Genomic DNA, 21,123 nt, shown 5'->3' with positions numbered 1-21,123 from the left:
CAAGGGTCGGTCCTCGGGCCGGTTTTGTTCAATATCTTCATAAATGATCTGGAGAATGGTATGGATTGCACCCTCAGCAAGTTTGCAGATGACACTAAACTGGGAGGAGAGGTAGATACGCTGGAGGGTAGGGATAGGATACAGTGGGCCCTAGACAATTAGAGGATTGGGCCAAAAGAAATCTGATGAGGTTCAACAAGGACAAGTGCAGAGTCCTGCACTTAGGACAGAAGAATCCCATGCACCGCTACAGACTAGGGACCCAATGGCTCGGCAGCAGTTCTGCAGAAAAGGACCTAGGACCTAGTGGACGAGAAGCTGGATATGAGTCAACAGTGTGCCCTTGTTGCCAAGACGGCCAATGGCATTTTGGGATGTATAGGTGGGGCACTGCCAGCAGATCGAGGGACGTGATCGTTCCCCTCTATTCGACATTGGTGAGGCCTCATCTGGAGTACTGTGTCCAGTTTTGGGCCCCACACTACAAGAAGGATGTGGAAAAATTGGAAAGAGTCCAGCAGAGTGCAACAAAAATGATTAGGGGACTGGAACATATGACTTATGAGGAGAGGCTGAGGGAACTGGGACTGTTTAGTCTGCGGAAGAGAAGAATGAGGGGGGATTTGATAGCTGCTTTCAACTACCTGAAAGGGGGTTCCAAAGAGGATGGCTCTAGACTGTTCTCAATGGTAGCAGATGACAGAACGAGGAGTAATGGTCTCAAGTTGCAGTGGGTGAGGTTTAGGTTGGATATTAGGAAAAACTTTTTCACTAGGAGGGTGGTGAAACACTGGAATGTGTTACCTATGGAGGTGGTGGAATCTCCTTCCTCAGGTACTTTTAAGGTCAGGCTTGACAAAGTCCTGGCTGGGATGATTTAGTTGGGGATTGGTCCTGCTCTGAGCAGGGGGTTGGACTAGATGACCTCCTGAGGTCCCTTCCAACCCTGATATTCTATGATTCTATGTTAGAAATTAAGTGACTACAATGTAAAATTGCAACGTGTCCTGAAACGAAAGACGTCTTCCTCTATATTTTATCTAACAGACTACCGTTATACTGCAATTTTGTCCCATTTTCTCAACATGTTTTGCTGAAGCAGCTGTTCTGATCTATAAAATGAAACCACCACCAGTACTGCTGCGTAGGAGTGAGGAGTAAGGTGATTTGATCTCTCTGTGGAGCGTTGGTGATACAGATACTGGAACAATGCATACAGCTCTTCATTTAAAAGGATGTGGAAAAATTGGAGAAGGTGCCAGAAAAAACAACAAAAATTATTAGACGGGGTGGACAAAATGTCTTCCAGTGAGAGACTTAAACAGCTTAATCTGTTTAGTTTATCAGAATGATTGAGAGGTACTTGATTACAGTGTCTAAGTACCTTCACAGGGAGAAAATACTAGGTACTAACAGGTTCTTTAATTGAGAGGAGGAAAACAACAACAAGAGCCAATGGCTGGAAGTTAAAGTTGGACAAATTCAAATTAAAAATAAGGCACTTTTTTTCTTTTTTTAACAAGAAGAGTTACAAAGGGATGTTGTGGATTCTCCATTACTTAATGTCTTAAAATCAGGCAGATATGTTTTAGCCAAACAAGTCATTGGGGTCAATGCAGGGTGTGACAGCGAAATTTTATGGCCTGTGTTGTACACACAGAAGTGTTCTTTTTCTAATGGAATTTAACAAATTTTCTTGAAATATCTATCGTGTGTCCTTTCAAAAATCTTATTTGCTACTTTCAATAAATAGTTTGTTACTGTTGTAACTTAAAGCTCTTCTGAAGATGTAGCAACACAACAGCATTCAAGACCCACCTTTCAATGCCTCACTTTCCAAACAAGCACCCCTCAATTCAAAGATAGTCTGCTATTTGTTCTTTACAAAAGCACGGTTGTTAGGCTGATACTGTAAGAATGGACTCTAACCAGAATCAGTTCACCATCTGCTTTTCAAGAAGCAGAAGAGCATGAATTTTAATTCCCTCTATTTCTACTCTATGAAATATTAATTGACAGGTTAAAGTGAGTTTGTTTCAGTGTACCAGAATATATTTATTCTTGGGGAGGACAGAACTGTGTACCAATGGATATTAAATAGGCAAGCCTTTGGGGTGTATCAAACCAAGTATTTTTCCACCCCATCTGGAAGATTTAGTTTGTGAGTGAGTTTTTTCCAAGCTCTGAACCAGTTTAGGTGGTTGAAAACAAGACACAGAAAGGATGCATTTCAATTTCAGATCTGTTAGGTATTACAGTCAAGATACAAGAGTATTTTAATAGGACTCAGTGGAAAGCCAACTAAAGAAAAGTTGCCCATAGCAATAATACAATTTAAGTTTTGTACCAACACCCACCTCCATAGCATCTGAGGCTCAGTTTTTAAAGGTATTTAGGTGTTGTTGCACTCAGTGTTGCAACACCTAAATGATTCAGCAGCCTAAATCTCATTTTTCACAAGGGATTTAAGTACTTAGGAGCCTAAACCCCATTAACTGTCAATGGGATTTTAGTTTCTAGTGCCTAAATCCCTTTTGAAAATGACACTTAGGCTATAAATCAGGTAGGTTTTGCAACACCGAATGCAGCAAGGCCTAAATGCCTTCAAAAATCTGGGCCTGAGTGTCTTTCAGATAAAAATCAACAACAGTAGTAAAGTCCTTAGTGGACTTATGGAGTCTGTGGCACTTCTCCCTTTATGGGGTCAGAACTCAGTTTGTGGTAGGGATATTTTTTGGGTGGGGAGTTGGGAATAAAATAAGTCTTTGATTTGCAAGTGTCATTTATGGCAGAAAGAAAAGGAGTACTTGTATTCGCAAAAAGAAATACAGACTAACACGGCTGTTACTCTGAAACCTGTCATTTATGGCAGAAAGGCTCTCTCAAAGAGAAAAGCTTTGCAACATTTCCTAAAGATGGTCAGACTCACCTGATCTCCTCTGAAGATTGTTCCACAGATGGAACCACTTGACAGAGAACGTGTGTTGTTTTCAGCTCTCACATGCTTGGTCTTGGTCTTAGTGATCTGCATTGTCCCAGAAAAGCACAGCTGTTGTGATGGTTCACAGATCAAAATTTGGTCTTTCATGTAGGTGGGGCTTAATCTATTAATTGCTTTGAAATTTACGACCAAAGCCTTAAACTAGCATCGGAAGTTCACTGGGAGCCAGTAAAGGGTCCGAGCACAAACCTGATGAGCAATAGAGATGGCAGGCAGCTCCATTCTGTACCAGCTGGAACCTATGCATCATCTTCACATTCAGTTTCAGATACTTCTGAAATGAAGACAAGGTTGGTTCTAAGTACCACTATCTTCACAGAAGTTTCAGCATTGCAGGAAAGAAGCTCCCAACTCAAACACCTGGGAACTAACATGACTGCTGTCAAAAAAGACCACTTAGGCAAGCTTCTATGGAAGAACTCTGTGTACTTGGGAGGATGTATTTGAGATGCTGCTCTAAAAATACCTGCCAGTCATGTAGCTAAGATGAAATCCACTACTCATCTACTGCATTAATAATAGTAGATGAAGCAACAACTTGATCTTTGAGTGTCTGAACTGCCAGGCCTAGCCCAAGTCCATCTTGAAGAAATTAATGAAAAATGCAGATGTAGACCCTTGTCCTGGTACCAACAGGAAAACCTCAACCAGGCCTTTCTAGAAGCTAAAAGTATGGCTATTACCTCCTCTAAATAACCTATTTGGCTTAAGGGGCTCTGTTCAAGAACTTAGCAATTAGGTTCAGACTGTCTGGCTTCTGATGCCTAACTGGCCCCTGTAATATTAGATCCTTTCTGGACAGAAAACATAGAGGAGCTTTTTGTACCATGTCAAAAAAGGCTTCCTTGGCCACATTGGGGAAGCCAGAATTACCAGTGCTGCTTCTCTGCTGATCCTCTGTAATGTTTTGGCAAGGAGAGAAAAGGGAGGGAAAGACATAAATAAAAGAATCCCTTTGGGCCATCTTTCTGACAAAGCATCTGTTGCCTTGGCTTTGTGATTCCACCAGCCTGAGAAGAACACTGAAAAACTTTGCAATTCAAGTGGGAGGCAAACAAATTATTGCTGGGAGACCAGATTCCTCTCCAAGTAAATGGAACACATCTGGCCATAGTTCCCAATCAGGATAAATCAAATTTTGGCCTGCTGAGCCAGCCAGCCATAACATTTATTTTCCCTTGGATGTGAAGAGAGTGAATTGACTGGCCAAGTCATCAGAAGGTGAGCTTCTCCTTGAGGGACTGTAGACCTTGTTCCCCTTTGCCTGCTGACATATGACATGGCTGAGGTGTTGTCATGATCAACATTAGGTAAGTCCACATGTGGGAGCAGAAACTAGAGACTGTATCAGATTGTCCTGAGCTCTCACCAATTTATGCTGCGCTTGCTCTCGTTTCCATCAGAACCCTTGGAAAGTTCTTGACACCTTGTGAACACCCCATCCCTCTATGCTTGCATCTTGGTGATAAAATGTCCCAACTGGTTTGCCTATTAGAATTCCTAACTTAAATCTGCCGAGACACATTCACCATCTGAATGACCTGAGAATCCTGCTGGGGAAATAGACCTTCGCTGAAGGTCAGATAAGAAGCAGCTCTGTAGCGATCTCCTGTGAGCATGAGCCACTAAGAATATCTACAATGAAGACCACTGATCCCAGGGGAAACAGAAGCATATGAAGGTCTCCCTTGAGAGACTGACTTCTGTTACAATTTCTCAGCTTCTCTTCTCTTTCCTGAAAATAGAAACTTTATAAAGGACCATGTCTATGTCGACTCCACGATGAGGAATCCATTGAGTCAATGTTAACTGATTTCACAAAACTGTGGCTCTGCAGCATCCTTATCGCGTGGAGCCATCTTTGACAGTGGCTCTGGATGAGGTCACACAGGAAAGGGTAAGTAGTTTCAGACCCTCTCCAGTCCAAGAGCTATTATTAACACTATCAGCACTTTTGTAAATACTTGCCATATTGTTACTAAGCCAAAGGGCAAGGACCTGTATTGATAGTGTTGTGCTCTGAGAGCAAAGCTTAGGAAGCATCAGTTAGACTGTTAGATTGAGCAGTAACTATTATACAGCAATAGTGTGTGTATATCCTGTGACCAACTTGGTCCATAGGGGTGCCATTTCATGACATTTCAATGAGTGGTTTTAATTTGGCAGTGCCCATCTCACCTCTGGGACCCATATTTTACAGATGGGGAACTGAGGCATAGAGAGGCTAAGGGACTAGCCCCAGGTCACACAGAAAGTCCATGGCAGAGCAGGGATTGGAACCTAGGTCTGCCATACCCCAGGCGAGTGCCCAAACCGGGTGGCCATCCTTCCTCGTATGGAGATAGGCATCCTTCAAATCCATTGATATCATGCAGTTCCTTTTGTTGTTGGCAGCCACTGTGGATTTTAAGGTCTCTATACTGAATTTTGATTTCTTCATGGAACTGTTGAGATACCTGAGGTCAAGAACTTCTCTTTATGGCCTTCTGATTTGCGGGGGAAGGGGCAAGAGGGGAGAAGAGACCAGGAACAATATGGAGTAAAGGCCTTGTTTCCTCTCTGGAGAGGGGACAGGTTCTATTGCTCCCATTCATAAGAAATCTAGTATGACTATCTGCATGAACTGATTCTTCCTCCTTAGGGAGAAGCCCTTAGACTATACCATTCTCTTTTTAAATAGGTTGAGAGAGACCATACTTACAATATTGTGCACCCATATTATCACTGCTTGTGAAAGCATGAATGGGCAGTTACAGTATCAGATTAACAGATATCACGTATGTTTGTTTACTCTTGGGGCCTGCTGCTCCCAATAGCTTTCATGCCAGAAGGAAGGGGCTAAGAGTACTGTGATGGGGTTGGATAGTGAGGAAGACAGTCTTGCAGGTATTAAAAAAAAAAAGTCTCAGTTAGAAAAGATGAGTTCCTGACCACGAGAGAAACAGGCACATTTATTTTTATAAGAGATACCAGGATAATTTTGACTATTACACACTGAGGAAACTTCTGAGCTTACAGAATGGAAGCCAGGGGCAGGGTAAAAAAATACAGTGGACCAACATGCCCTTTTTGCCTGCTGGTTCTTCTACATCTGAGCTGCTGTCCCCATCATGACTGCACAGCCATCTGCTTGGATTAGAAGGTGGAGGCAAGGCACAGCAACCTGCAACAAAGGCTGATAGCAACACCCAGGATATTAGGGCAACAACTCACAGTGGCAGTCGCGGATGATTGTCCGATACTTTCCTCATCTTTTAGGTGTGACAGGAAATCCCTATCCCACTATTATACCCTCCCAGGGTGCATAAAGAGGGATATATAGCTATAGCTTGTCTACGGCATCTGCAGACCTTATAATAGTGATTTAGAATACTCAGTATACTCTTCTCTGAGAGTCCAGCTTGTGGGGGGGGCGCTATTTTATTTAACTTTGATTCTCCAATTCTGATTTGGTGTTGTGACCTTCCTTCCATAAGTGGGGAGAATTTCCTTTTGTAGGGTTTCAACTATGCACACCTAGAGGAAACAGTTCATGGCTATGGTCTGCTGCTTTCTGCACTGATTGTTATGCTGCACTTCAGAAAGGTGAGCACGGGAGGCATCTGCCTTGCTGCATTCCACAGATTTATGTAGCTTGAGGGAAACATTTCACTTTGTATCTCTTGAGGACTTATCTACAAGTCTTATCTACTCTTTCCTATGTGGATGATGCTACAGTGCACTAAGCAACTCTTAATGTGCTGTAGCACCATCCACATGGAATGTTAATGCACGGTAAGCTACTGTAGTGTAGAGTCACACACTGGTTTGTCATAAAGCAAAGCCCCTTGTAGACAAGCCCTTAGAGTGCTTCCTAGAGAAATTACCTGAATCAGATTCTTCATAAAACAGAGAGATTGGGAAGCCCTTTTTCTTCCCTTAGAGCTTCACAGTGGGATGACTAGAGGGGTCTGAACATCTGAGACCCCTTTTTTTCTAATAAAAAGAAAAGGAGTACTTGTGGCACCTTAGAGACTAACCAATTTATTTGAGCATGAGCTTTCGTGAGCTACAGCTCACTTCATCGGATGCATACCGTAGAAACTGCAGAAGACCTTCTCTAAGGTGCCACAAGTACTCCTTTTCTTTTTGCGAATACAGACTAACACGGCTGTTACTCTGAAACCTTTTTTTCTAATGTCTCCATTGATGCTCTTCCTCAGACAGCAAGAGAAATTTCAGATTGAGGGTCTCCTGGAAGGCCGTGGAACCTTGTGGCTACTCTCTTGCGCAGATTTCTTGCCCTAGAAAGAGGGAGTTCAAACTGAAAGGTTGTGCTGCACCGGGAGCAGAAGGTGGCTTTCCAGGATCCCACATCCTGTTTTGGAGAGAGATTCCTAGACACAGTCTGAGTGTAGCGAGGCAGTGTCGTGCCCCACCACCCCGCAGAGAAAAGAACCTCCCCAGACACCAAAGTGGATGGAACCAGTGGATCCTGCGCCCGCCCCCCAGAGGTCAAGGCGCAGGACAGGAAGTAGAAAAGCCCAACCCCAGAGCTCACTTGGGCTGCAGCCGCTGGAGAGGCCAGATGCCTGTGGCCTGGCTCCGGCTTGGGAGACCCCGGCAATCCACAGCCGACCTGGGGACTGGCCGGACCAGCCAATGCCTAATGCCGACCGGTGCATGGAGGAGCTGCTAAGCCTACCTGTCACCAACTACCCAGAGGAGCTGCCAAGCCTACCAGGTGCCAGTTACCCGGAGGAATCCGTGATGCTGGAACCCTCCGAGGACACTACCCTGACCCAGATACCCTACAAGGGGGAGTACGGAAGTTGCCCGGGGGCAGCTGACCATAGTCTGGCTGCAGCACAGCCAGAATCAATGTCAGTGTGTTGCGGCCAGGATCCCTACTGTGGGATCTTCTGCCGCTGCTAGGGCCCGGGGCTGGGATGCAATGGAGTGGGTGGGCCTGCGTCCCCCCTGCCACCCACCTTGTGGGTGGCAGTCTCCCCCTGGTCGCTCAAAGCCAGGAGCCTGGGGTTTGCTGTTGAACTATTTGCTCAGTCCCTGCCTGAGAGCCTGAGCTTCTGACTGTTTGTTTGCTGCCCTGCCCTGACCCAGGGCCTGGGCTTATCTACAACTATTTTGCACAGTCCCTGCCTGAAGGTCCCAACCCAGCAGAGAGTATGTAGCAAGGCGGTGTGATGCCCCACCACCCCATAGAGGGCTGAGTCCCCTTACACTGAGTCAACTCCATGGGCAGCAGGTTGCAACCCCAGTGACTCAAACATAATCCTTAACCAACATACTGCACCTGGTAGATAGAACTGGTAGGACACTGCTGGCAGGTAGTAACCCAAAGCCACTGCAGGGCTGGACAGAGGAGTATGCTGCAGAACACTAGGAGCAGATGGGCCAGAAGGTCCCTTATGAGACTCTCCTTTTTCTGTCTGCTCTCTGGGTCTCTATCAGTAAATCCCTGCTGTCGCAGCAGCTGTCAGAAAGAGGCGGGGCAGGGCTCCAGGCCAACATTCACGACTGTAAGCGTGGGCTTCAGCAACTGGGCGGAAGGCTCCCCAGGCCTTCTGCTATTGTGTCAACTTACACACCCCTCATGTGGTAAGGAGCTGCCACTCATGACAGTCCTGGGGCCTCTGTGTGGGTAATTTTATGGTGAGGTGCTGCCAATGTTTCCTGGAAGCTGTCCTGCTCAGGGAGGAAGGCTGCAGGAAATGCTGTCTCAGCCTGAGCTCGAGAAGGACCTGGGTCACCACAGACATCCGTGCAGCCACTCAATCAACAGAGGGATCCGCCAATGTGATATGGCCATGCAAAAAGCTAATGCGGTCTTGGGATGCATCAGGAGAGGTATTTCCAGTAGAGATAAGGAGGTGTTAGTACCATTATACAAGGCACTGGTGAGACCTCATCTAGAATACTATGTGCAGTTCTGGTCTCCCATGTTTAAGAAGAATGAATTCAAACTGGAACAGGTACAGAGAAGGGCTACTAGGATGATCCGAGGAATGGAAAACCTGTCTTATGAAAGGTTTCAGAGTAACAGCCGTGTTAGTCTGTATTCGCAAAAAGAAAAGGAGTACTTGTGGCACCTTAGAGACTAACCAATTTATTTGAGCATAAGCTTTCGTGAGCTACAGCTCACTTCATCAGATGCATACTGTGGAAAGTTTAGAAGATCTTATTATATACACACAAAGCATGAAAAAAATACCTCCTCCCACCCCACTCTCCTGCTGGTAATAGCTTATCTAAAGTGATCATTCTCCTTACAATGTGTATGATAATCAAGGTGGGCCATTTCCAGCACAAATCCAGGGTTTAACAAGAACGTCTGGGGGGGTGGGGGTAGGAAAAAACAAGGGGAAATAGGCTTGGCCCAACTTGATTATCATACACATTGTAAGGAGAGTGATCACTTTAGATAAGCTATTACCAGCAGGAGAGTGGGGTGGGAGGAGGTATTTTTTTCATGCTTTGTGTGTATATAATAAGATCTTCTAAACTTTCCACAGTATGCATCCGACGAAGTGAGCTGTAGCTCACGAAAGCTTATGCTCAAATAAATTGGTTAGTCTCTAAGGTGCCACAAGTACTCTTTTTGTCTTATGAAAGGAGACTCAAGGAGCTTGGCTTGTTTAGCCTAACTAAAAGAAGGCTGAGGGGAGATATGATTGCTCTATAAATATATCAGAGGGATAAATACCAGGGAGGGAGAGGAATTATTTAAGCTCAGTACCAGTGTGGACACAAGAACAAATGGATATAAAATGGCCATCAGGAAGTTTAGACTTGAAATTAGACCGAGGTTTCTAACCATCAGAGAAGTGAAGTTCTGGAACAGCCTTCCAAGGGAAGCACTGGAGGCAAAAGACCCATCTAGCTTAAAGATTAAACTTGATAAGTTTATGGAGGAGATAGTATGATGGGACAACATGATTCTGGCAATTAATTGATCTTTAACTATTCATGGTAAATAGGCCCAATGGCCTGTGATGGAATGTTAGATGGGGTGGGATCTGAGTTACTACAGAGAATTCTTTCCTGGGTATCTGACTGGTGAATCTTGCCCACATGCTCAGGGTTCAGCTGATCGCCATATTTGGGGTTGGGAAGGAATTTTCCCCCAGGGCAGATTGGAAGAGGCCCTGGGGGCTTTTTGCCTTCCTCTGCAGCGTGGGGCACAGGTCACTTGCTGGAGGATTCTCTGCACCTTGAAGTCTTTAAACCATGATTTGAGGACTTCAATAGCTCAGACATAGGTGAGAGGTTTATTGCAGGAGTGGGTGGGTGAGATTCAGTGGACTGCATTGTGCAAGAGATCAGACTAGATGATCATAATGGTCCCTTCTGACCTTAATATCTATGGAAAAAAAAGACAACGTCCAGCTTTCTCTCGCTTCTTACCCATGATGCATTCCACACAGATGAGCAAGGAGGGGAGGGACAGAAAGGGGGATAGCCTCTGCTGACAATAGCAGAGCCTCAAGAATTTCAGCTGTCTCCTCCCTCACCTCCACTTCTTTATATATGTTCTGTAGCAGGTCTGCCTGCCTGCACACCTCCACTTCTTTATATATGTTCTGTAGCAGGTCTGCCTGCCTGCAGTTTAAGGGTATGTCTACACTGCAATTAAAACCCTGGGGCTGGCCTGTGCCAGCTGACTCTGTCTTGGGGCTGTTTAATTGTGGTGCAGATGTTCAGGCTCAGAACCCAAGCTCTGGCACCCTCTGCCCCTTGCAGGGTCTAGAGCCTAGACTGTAAACCTGAGCCCAAACATCTACACCTCTGTTAAATAGCCCCTTAGTCCAAGCCCCATGACTCCAAGTCAGCTGGCACAGGCCAACTACAAGTTTTTAACTGCAGTGTAGACATAACCTAAAGAGGATGATGAAATCTGGTGGTTTCTCTGTGGTGGACAGACATCTCCCTTACTGCCAGGTTTGTTCCGCCTCCAAGGCTGCACATAACTGAGTCATGGATCTGTGAACCACATAACTAATAACTCATTTATAAAAAAAAATTTACTCTATGCTTTCCAGAGTGAGACATTATCTGAATCAAGGTATTTACAAGATATGGGTAAATATGGGAACTTGCTGGGTGCCAAGTGCCTTTGGATGCTCAGCATCTCTGGGCATCAGTCTCAAGATAAGACTCCAGAAAATAATTCAGGCAAGGAAAGCTTATGAGAAGATTATTAGTGATGACAGGGAAGGAAGAACTGTTACATTATCTTTACAAGATTACGAGGTGCAAACCTTATGAAGGGCATCTATAATTGTTAATACAAAACATTTCTCAAGACCTTAAAGAAATCATACGTTTTGTCAAAATCTCTTAATCAAGTAATATGGCAAAATACTGCACCCTTCACTACAGTTTTTAGTAGACAAGCCCTGAAAATATTAACTACATATTTGTGCCAACCCTACAAAGTCATGAGAATATGACAAGATGTGTGCGCAAATTTTTTTATTTAATTTATTTAGTTTTTTAAAAAACTAAGGACTGATCAAATGTGATCTGACTGACAATTTGAAATTAAAACAATGTTTGCTTTGTTATACATAATGAGGCTATGGATAATTTACCAAGTAAAGAAGTTGCAATTGGTGTCAATTTATAGATACAAACCTCTATGATTTGTAGTTTTACTGGCTGTTCTACCATTAGTCTACTAATACACACATTTGAATATACATTATTGAATGTATTTCATAAAATGTTCAAGAAATAGAATGTAAGGAGCTTATTTGCATGTACAGTATATGGTCAATCTTCAATGAGATTTGAGTATTTTTATCTGTGAATTTATAAATTAAACATGATCCTGAGAACCTGACAACTGCATCAGTTATTTCATCTGACATTACAGGATAAATATGATCCTGCTGGGTAGAAATGTTCCTATTACTGAGAACTCCCTCAAATTGTGTGCCAAAGCACTAATAGCAAAGTGAAGAGAATGTAGTATATAACTTATGTAGTGGTGATAGGATTTTAGTCAATTAAAAATACACAGTTATTCAATGTATTTACCTTTAACTCTTAACTAAGTTGTTCTCCTGCACTGAAATTTCAAGAGGAACAAATCTAGGGTGCTTTTAAGGATTTAGTAAAAGAATAAGCAAACAAATGTGAAGTAAATATATCACTCATTTTATTTGTAGTTCCCTTAAGCTAATCAAATATAACACAATACAATGTTCAAAACAAGGTTACAATTGAAAACTCAATCAACATTTTAATGGTTCAATTTATCTGGCTCACCAACTACTATGATTAGTAATTAAATCATTTATCAAAATTCACAAGAATTACACTTCAATAATTTACAGGAAAGTTAAGGAAGAATGATTAGATTAAAAGGAAGGCAATCAGACTAAGGAATCTGCTAAAGACAGAAGCCGACTCTTGCCTTTGTTTTAAGGCAATTTTAAGGCAACTCTCTAAAGTTCTTGAAAATTTTATCAGATGTCAGTTAACTGTTTACATCATACAGTGCTTTTACATTACCTCTTACCCCCATGGCACTTTATAATATTTAAAATATTGAAGATTGGTTAAAGAGTAGAGAGTGCCTATATTTTTTTTACTGTGGTAAAAATCATATATTTAGAAAAAGGTGTGTGAATGTACATCTTGATAGGAACAAGGGAATACACCTTTAAAAAAAATCCATGACACCCTTATTTCCAGTTAATTAGTTTTCTTTACAATTTTCATCATCTATTGTATTAATATCCACAATAGTGGATCTAAATTTCCATGGATAGATTGCATCTGCTTTGTGTCTCAAAGGCACCAAGTAAAATTATAAAGTTTGTGGGTTTTTCCACCTTAGTAAACAATTTAATAAAATGAAGGAATTTTGTCAACATAATCCGGTATAGCTGAAATAGAGAGCTCATTAGTCAAGTTTCTATATAGTCTCAAAATAAGTATCAATTAAAGTCATATTACAAGGAGGACAGAACAGTTAACTATAATGAAGTATTATCAAAACAGTTTTTTTTTCTTGCTGCTAAAAGATCAATACTGTTCTTTTGGAAACAAGAATACTTCAAGGTCTCTCCGGTTGTGCAAAAGAATTCAAGAAATATGGTAAAATGTGGGGTATTTGCAGACCATAGATTAGGGCTCCATATGTCACACTCTAGGTAGAGATCTTTGAGTCCTGTCAATAATAAACCAAAATAGAATACTACACTTTTCAGCTTTAACACACAAAAGATGGGGACTACTACTACTGCGGTCCCCTGTTGCTCAAAGCTCTCCCAAGTGGTAATTTAAATTAATCCACTATTTCCAGAGTAGTGACGGGAACCAGTGTTTTATTTATGTCCCACCCGTACTTTATGGGTAACTATTGGTATGTCTACACTACAAAATTAGGTTGGTTTTATAGAAGTCTATTAGACAGTCGATTGCATATGTCCACATTAAGCACATTAATTCGGTGGACTGCATCCTCACTAACATGGCTAGCATCGACTTATGGAGCGGTGCACTGTGGGTAGCTATCCCACAGTTCCTACCACCCATTGGAATTCTGGGTTAAGCTCCCAATGCCTGATAGGGCAAAAATATTGTTGCGGGTGCTTTGGGGTACACGTCGTCAGTCGCCCCTCCCTCCGTGAAAGCAACGGCAGACAATTGTTTCACGCCTTTTTTCCTGGGTTACCTGTGCAGACACCATACCATGGCAAGCATGGAGCCCGCTCAGCTCACTGTCACTGCTGCTGTTGTGAGCAAGACTACTGTAGGGGGCTGCTGTGACTCAAGTAGCCAATGCAATCATTGAGGTTCTGTTATCAAGGGTAGTGACTCTGAAATGCGTGGGCCTTTTTAGATTTTAGGTGCATCATATTCCTGTCCTTTGTCGCTGGTGAAGAAGTCTTGCAGCCATACATTCCAGTCCGGTTGGCACTGTAACACCCCAGAGCACTTCTGTGGTTGACACATGTAACAGCTCCAGGGCTCTTGCTCTTTTGCCTTGGCCGAGGTACCTTGCCCTACCAGGGCCTCCAAGCATTTGACACAGAAGCACCTGCAGCAGCTGGCATTGCTACACAGCAGCAGCTCCTGGGTGCCTTCGCAGCAGATGGTGCAGTAGGACGGCTAGCCGTCCTCATCCATGATGTACAGCTCCACCGCTTCCACTGCAACTCTGCTCTCCTGCAACTCTGCAGCAGACGGTGCAGTAGGACTGGTAGCTGTCCTCATCAGACATGTAGCTTGGCCAGGGGTTCGGGGAACGTCTTCCCTGCCCGTCTCCTAGCAACCTCCAGGGCATGGTGTACGGCTCCACCACTTCCGCTGCAACTCTGCTCTCCTGCAAGCTGGAGGCTTCTACCGCAGGCTGCTCTCCCAGCCGGCAGCACCGTGCAGTTGCACCTACCCCAGCCTACCCTTTGCTCCCATGGCTCATGAAGCCTGGACAGTAGTAAGGAGCTGTTCAACTACAGACTGAGCAAGTGCAGAATGGTGGTAGAATGTGCCTTTGGACGTTTAAAAGCTCGCTGGCGCTGTTGGTCAGACCTCAGCGCAACCAACATTCCCTTTGTTGCTTGCTATGTGCTCCATAATATCTGTGAGAGTAAGCGGGAGACATTTATGGCGGGGTGGGAGGTTGAGGAAAATTGCCTGGTGTCTGATTTTCAGCAGCCAGACACCAGGGCAATTAGAAGAGCACAGCAAGGTGCGCTGCACATCAGAGAGGCTATGAAAACCAGTTTCATGCATTCTTGAGCGTCTGGGTGAGGAGGCTATGGAACATGGGGAGGCGGTTATACAGTGGATGCAGCGGGGGTCTGTGCTCTTGTTGGCTTTCCTGCTCCCCCAACAGACTCTTTATCATGTCCCTTTGCTCCCCCATTAGCCTCAGCATCATGTCCTGCCTCCACTCTTCACGCTCACTTAATTCTTTCCTGGCCTCTACTACTGAATACCTCCATGCATTAAACTGTGCCCTATCAGTGTGGGAGGACTGCATGTAAAACTGAAAACATGTTATTGCAAGTGCATTTTTTTTGTCTTCTAATCTGCGATAACATCAGGGACGGAGATGATAGGGTGAGCGTAGAAACATTCTACACTCTACGAGTCGGCGGGGACTGCATGGTCACCTGTGCTGCTGAGTTCACCACACTGACCAAACAGGAAATGAAATTCAAAAGTTCTCAGGGCTTTTCCTGTGTATCTGGCTAGTACATCAGAGTTCAAAGTGCTGTCCAGAGCGGTCACAATGGAGCACTCTGGGATAGCTCCCAGAGGCCAATACCGTTCATTTGCGTCCGCACTACCCCAAATTTGACCCAGCAAGGTCCATTTTAGTGCTACTCCCCTCATCGGGGAGGAGTACAGAAGTAAATTTTAAGAGCCCTTTAGGTTGACGGAACGGAGTTTGTTGTGTGGACGCAGTCTTTAAATTGACCCAATGCGGCTAAATCCGACCTAACACCGTAGTGTAGAACAGGGCTATGTGAAACAGCAGAAGTATTAGAGTTGCCTTCCTGAATCCAAGGACAGACAATAGTGTATCAGTTTATATTTGATTCACATTTAGAATGTTTCTTATGGCTCTTATGATAACAGGAATTTTCTTTTCAAATTAAAGCTTCAACTCTGTATGAATAAAAGGGCCTAAGCCATTAACTTCTAAAGGATTTACCAAGCTCTACTTATTTGTTAAAGAGAAAAGTAATTAACAAAATTCCATTAAGAACAGCATTCTATGAATGCAAAAGAACTGCACCTGGTGGAAGGTAGCAGCAAGAAGAGTAGTTTTTATGTAATTGGCATAAAAAATACCTATACAAAAAAGTAGTACTTCAAAAATATTTTTAAAACTATTAACTTTCTTCTACTGAAGAATAAAAGGCATCTCTGCAGAGTTGTTCCCTACAATATACACTAATTTTGCCCAATCCAGCACAACTGAAGTCAAAAGGAGTTTTGCCATTGTCCTTGATGGAAGCAGGATGTGACCCCTTAGTGAGAATACTCTGCAAGGTTTTTTAAAACAGTAGGGTTTTTCAAAGACAAGATGGGTGAGGTAATATCTTTTATTGGACCAACTTATATTACCTCACTCACCATGTGCCTTTGAAGTCCTGGGACCAACCAGCTACATCATCACTGAAAACAATGAGAGTTTTCAGGAGAGATTTAGTTTAATGGTTTCATGTCACTAATCTAATTTTAAATATTCCTTTGGAAATATTAGTTTGGGAAGTCAGTGCTAAAAATCCATTTTATTTAAAAAGTTTAGTCATAATACGTAATGCAACAAAATCCATCAACAGAGCACTTCACTACTATACAAGAGACATGAGTTCAAACTTTTAGCAGAGTCTGGAATTATTATGAATGCAGTACTCCCAATTGTACAGCAGAGAGAGTACCTCTAAACTGCTTCATAGCAAATCCTTATAGCCAGCACTCATGAGCAGCACAAAAAGGCTTCAAAAGAAAAAAACATTGCCATCCTCCTTGGTTAGATGTCAAGCTACAATAAAAGGCCTAGTATAAGACAATAAGCACAACGAGTCAAAGCTGAGATTCTCAATATCTAGGCCCAATCACAGAGATCCACTCCACATAAATCAAACTCCTCTCCCCAACAAGAATAAAAATATATTTAAAAGCGTCAATGAAACTACTTAAATGTTACTGCCCTAACTTTTATGGGAAGTCCAGCACATTTATTCACAGCATCAATTTTCTATAAAGTTTCTGAAGCATCCTTGTCTGATTGGTCATACTTCTTCAGATGACAGATACTATCCTGAACAAATTTTAGTTTCAGTGTGCTCTACTATTCAAGCAAATAATTTCATATGAAATTAAGTTTTTCATGGAATCAAGAGATTGCAGAGCAATCCATTTAAAAGATGCTGATTTATTGAAAAGGTCAAGCTTGGTTCTACACTGAATAGTGACAACAAATCAAACCAAAGCATGGGTCCCATGTTTGTCATCACTTGAGTTTCCATAACAAGTGTAGTTAGTTTACCAGTAAAAATACTATTTCTCAGATTGCCAAGGCTGTAAAGTCACTCTGACAATCAAGCTTGACTCTGCTTCCCACACATTACTACCAGCATTGCCTTCATAGGGTTTTCATGGATATAACTGACTAGCATTAGTAACATATGCAGTGTCATTGTAGTCTTGTCTGTCCCACCTTGCATTTAGCTGTGATGCTCAGAGTACCTTTCCCTGACCTGAAAAAGAATTGTGTGGCTCAAAAGCTTGTCTCTCTCACCAACAGAAGTTGGTCCAATAAAATATTACCTCACCCACATTGTGTCTCTGGCATTAGTAAGTTATTCTGTTAAGGATATATAGAAAGTACTACAACTCACATTCTCAGACTGTCAGCTCTCCACTGCTAATGGGGTTAAAGGCAATAAAACATTTTTCTGTCACTAAAGGTAAGCAACTGTGACTGAATACACATGTTGCTGAATAAGGTCCATTTTTAAGAGTACCTCTTTATAGTGAAACTATAAACAATCAGTGACTAATAACTGAATAATTATATATATATATATTTAATTAAGTAAACCTTAACACCTTGATCTATCAGATGCCTGTGCACATCAAGTGGGTGGGGACTTGGTGTATAGTAGAAGGCACTTGGCCTTTGGCTAAAAAAAGTGTAGGTATCCAAAATAACTATACTTTTGGGAGTGGATCGATTTTTACCAAGGTTTAGTTACTGCACTTTGAATCTCAACCTTTGTTTAAACTCCATACTTGCCCAGTTATGAACCTTCAACCAGCAATCTCCTTTCAGAAAACCCATTTCACAGACTGAGATAAAAAAAACACAAGCATCATGCTATGACAGTAAATAGCCAGTGATCATTAACAGCACTGACTGAAAAGATAAGGGTTCTTTAGTCACTAAGCAGAAAGTATCTCATAGCAATTTGCTGCACTTCTTAAAAGTTATACAGCTATATGAAAAGCAGTACAGACAGCAGTTTGAAAATGCTAAACATGTTGCAAGTAGAAATCAACCCCTTTAACAGAAACTGGACATAGGAGATCTGTATCCTCCAAATACGTAGCTGTTACTTAATATGCAGTGCATTGAAACTTATGTCTATAACACTTGCTATCAAAGAATGATCAAAAAAGCCACCAAAAACTCTTGTGCTCACCTGCCCCTGCAAGTGGTGCGAGAGAACTCGAGGATCATGTATTTGTAGAGAATTTTCTAGCAATATGTTAAACAGCAAAAATTTCAGCAATACTACTGCAACTGAAAACATGACATGATCTAATTATCCCTAGAGTACAACAATTTATCATTTAAACTTGACCTTGCTGATTTAAGATGCAATATACCTGAGATTAAGATTTAGATGAGAGAAGGGCAAACCTGAAAAGATTCAGAAGTCAGTTCCTGATAAAAATTAGTACTTCTATAGTTGCGCAGCACTTTGGAGGATTATTTACATCTTCAACACCCAGATAAGAGATTATTAAACTAAAGGAGATGCCAAGGACAAGTGGTAAATCAGAAGCAAAAGTAAGATTATCACTGAACTCTAAAGTTCCTGTTGCTCGGTCAATGAAACCAATCAGCCTGCCAAAAGATCAGCTTCTAGTACAAAGTTTGCCCAAACCACTTGAGGCTACAAAAAGTCTCTGAAGAAGGGGGGCAGACAGAGATTTAGAGCACACTGTGCACATTGTTACTATTCAAATAAAAACTGGAAATACTAGAAGTCTCCCTCCTGATACCTAAACACTTACCTGAATGACACCCCCCCCCCAAAGGTTCAGTTCACATTCATTTTCAAGAACAGATTACTTTGGGGGAGGGGGGGAGGAAGGAACAGGTTTCGTATTTTATCCAAACCAGTTCACCCCTCCCATTAAGGCAGTGGAGTGCATCTTGCAATGAAAAAGAGGGGCGCGGGTTACCTGCCACCTGCCGTAGCTGAGCAGGACCAGCGCCAGAGGGATGGCAGTGCCCGACATGGCGTGGGTGGAGGGCATGCTGTACTCGGAGTTGTAGAAGACCTCCAGCTTCACCACGGGAGGGGAGGCAGGCCGCGGCCAGCGGATCACATCCTTGGTGCACTGGCCCAGGTACATAACCCAGACCCAGACGATGATGAGCCTCCTGCCCACCCAGGCGTCCAGGTTCCAGATGCAGAAGGGGAAGAAGAGGATGTAGAAGAGCTCGTTGCCCAGCTCCGTGCCCAGGTTGAACAGATAATAGAGGAAGGGGTTGCGGATGGCAATCTCCTGGCAGGCGGCTTCCCCGGTCAGGGAGTTGCGGCGCGGCTGCCTCCTCCCCCAGATCTGCTGGGGCTCCTTCCCGTCCTCCTGCTGCGGGGCTCCCTCCCCGCCGGCTCCCCCGGGGATCGCCCCGTTCCCCAGCCCCTTCGGGCGCCGCTTCTCCCCGCCAGCGGCGGCTCTGAGCCGGGGCCACCCATCGCCTCCTCCGCCGCCGTTCACGGCGGGGCAGCTGCCGTTGGCTAACGGCCCCGGCTCCCCGCGCGCCTCAGCGAGGGGAAGGGAGGCGGCCCAGCCCGGAGGCCCCTCCACCCCGCAGAGCCGCTGGAAGTCGGCCACTTTCTGCGGGTCCTGCAAGTAGGCAGCGAGCCGGGCCAGGCGCTGGAGCAGAGCCATGCTGGGAGCCGGGCGCTGCGGGGAGTCTCTCGCGGGAGAGGCGAGGCGAGGCGGGGTCTCTCTGAGGGGACCGGGGGGGGGTGACTCCCCAAAGCGGCGGAGGGGACTATGCCGGCGGGGGCGGCCTGAGTGGGGAGCGGGTTTAGCCTCTACCCGACCCTAGGAACCCGCCCGGCCGTTGCTCCTTCTCGCTACGCAGCAGCCGCTCCGGCCCGTCGGCTACGCTCCCCGCTGCCGCCTGCGACCGTCCTGACTCAGCCGAGCCCGGCTTGCCCCGGTCGCGCGCTCCCTCTCCCGCGCGCTCCCGCCACGGGGCCTGCGCAAACTTCGGCTTGACAGGCAAGAGCACCCACGGCGCAAGCCGGCTCTGTCGTCCGCGTGGAAGGCCCTCCTGATTGGCTGCGTCCCGTCCGGCTCCGCCTTCTAGGAGAAAGTGCGACCAATCACAACTTCCTTCTGAGCGCCGGAGCGGCCAATGAACTCTGCCTGCTTCATCCTTGCGCGAGTGTCACGTGGAGATGCCCACAGAAGCTCACGGGTGGAGGGTGCGTACTGGGCAGAGGAACTTGAGCCCCTCGGTAGGCAGGAGATGGCCCCCGCCCCCCCCCGATCTCCATCACCCAGCAGGGGTAGGGAGAAAAGCGCTGCCCCTCCACACCGCCTCCATCACCCAGTATGGAGGGATGAGGAAGAGCTGCCCTCCCCCCTCGCGCACACACACACAGACACACAACCCCCCACCTCCATCACCCAGTAAGCAGTAGGGGGAAGGATGTCTGGTTCAAAGAATACCTAATGAAATAAAGGTTTCAGAGGAGCAGCCGTGTTAGTCTGTATTCACAAAAAGAACAGGAGGACTTGTGGCACCTTAGAGACTAACCAATTTATTTGAGCATAAATTTTCGTGAGCTACAGCTCACTTCATCGGCAAGCTTCTAAAAAAGACCAGTAGGAATGATTGCAGGTGGTTTTAGATCAAACAAAGAGAATCTTAAAATGAGCTGACACCGCTGAGTCCTGGGCCTATGGTAATAGAGATAATAATAACAGTGCTAATGTTGTGCCAATGTTCAAAAAGGGCAAGTGTGATGAAGTGTAAACCTGAGGCTGTCTCCCACGTGTCCCCTGGTGACCTCAGGACAGCCCTGCAAATGCCCCCTTCCTTGCATCAGTTTCCCTCTTGGTTCGTCAGATAAACTCAGTACAGCATTTGAAGTACATAAATAGCCCTTTTGTGGGGTTAATTTCTTATCAAAAGTCCCACTACTATAATTTTCCCAGCGCAGTGCAAACAGTATATTAGTCTCAACAGTCCAACACCAAATATGGCCCTGGGGTGTCTCACGATGCATATCCCAGCTCTCAAGTGTGGCGCTGGGGTCTTTCACTCTACCTCATCCCAGCCCTTCTACCTGGGGTGTTTCTCTGCCCTATTTCCTTCCCAGATGTGGTTCCAGTTCTTGTGG

At 44.5% G+C, this 21,123-nt stretch overlaps 1 protein-coding gene across 2 annotated transcripts in view; it reads right to left on the bottom strand.

Moving 5' to 3' along the window:
- Positions 1–19,968, bottom strand: part of SGPP1 (sphingosine-1-phosphate phosphatase 1) — a 45,787-nt gene extending 25,819 nt beyond the window's left edge. For both annotated transcript variants that reach the window (XM_073349884.1, XM_073349885.1), the window contains exon 1: positions 18,944–19,968. In XM_073349884.1, the coding sequence (XP_073205985.1) occupies positions 18,944–19,657 (714 nt within the window). In that variant the 5' untranslated portion in view covers positions 19,658–19,968. The remainder of the gene's footprint in view (positions 1–18,943) is intronic.
- Positions 19,969–21,123: the final 1,155 nt, after the last annotated feature.

The sequence above is a fragment of the Lepidochelys kempii genome, chromosome 6 (genome assembly GCF_965140265.1).
Source record: "Lepidochelys kempii isolate rLepKem1 chromosome 6, rLepKem1.hap2, whole genome shotgun sequence".
Taxonomy (NCBI): Eukaryota; Metazoa; Chordata; order Testudines; family Cheloniidae; genus Lepidochelys; species Lepidochelys kempii.
Note: the sequence above shows the minus strand (reverse complement) of the source record. Positions and strands in the feature narration are given on the sequence as shown.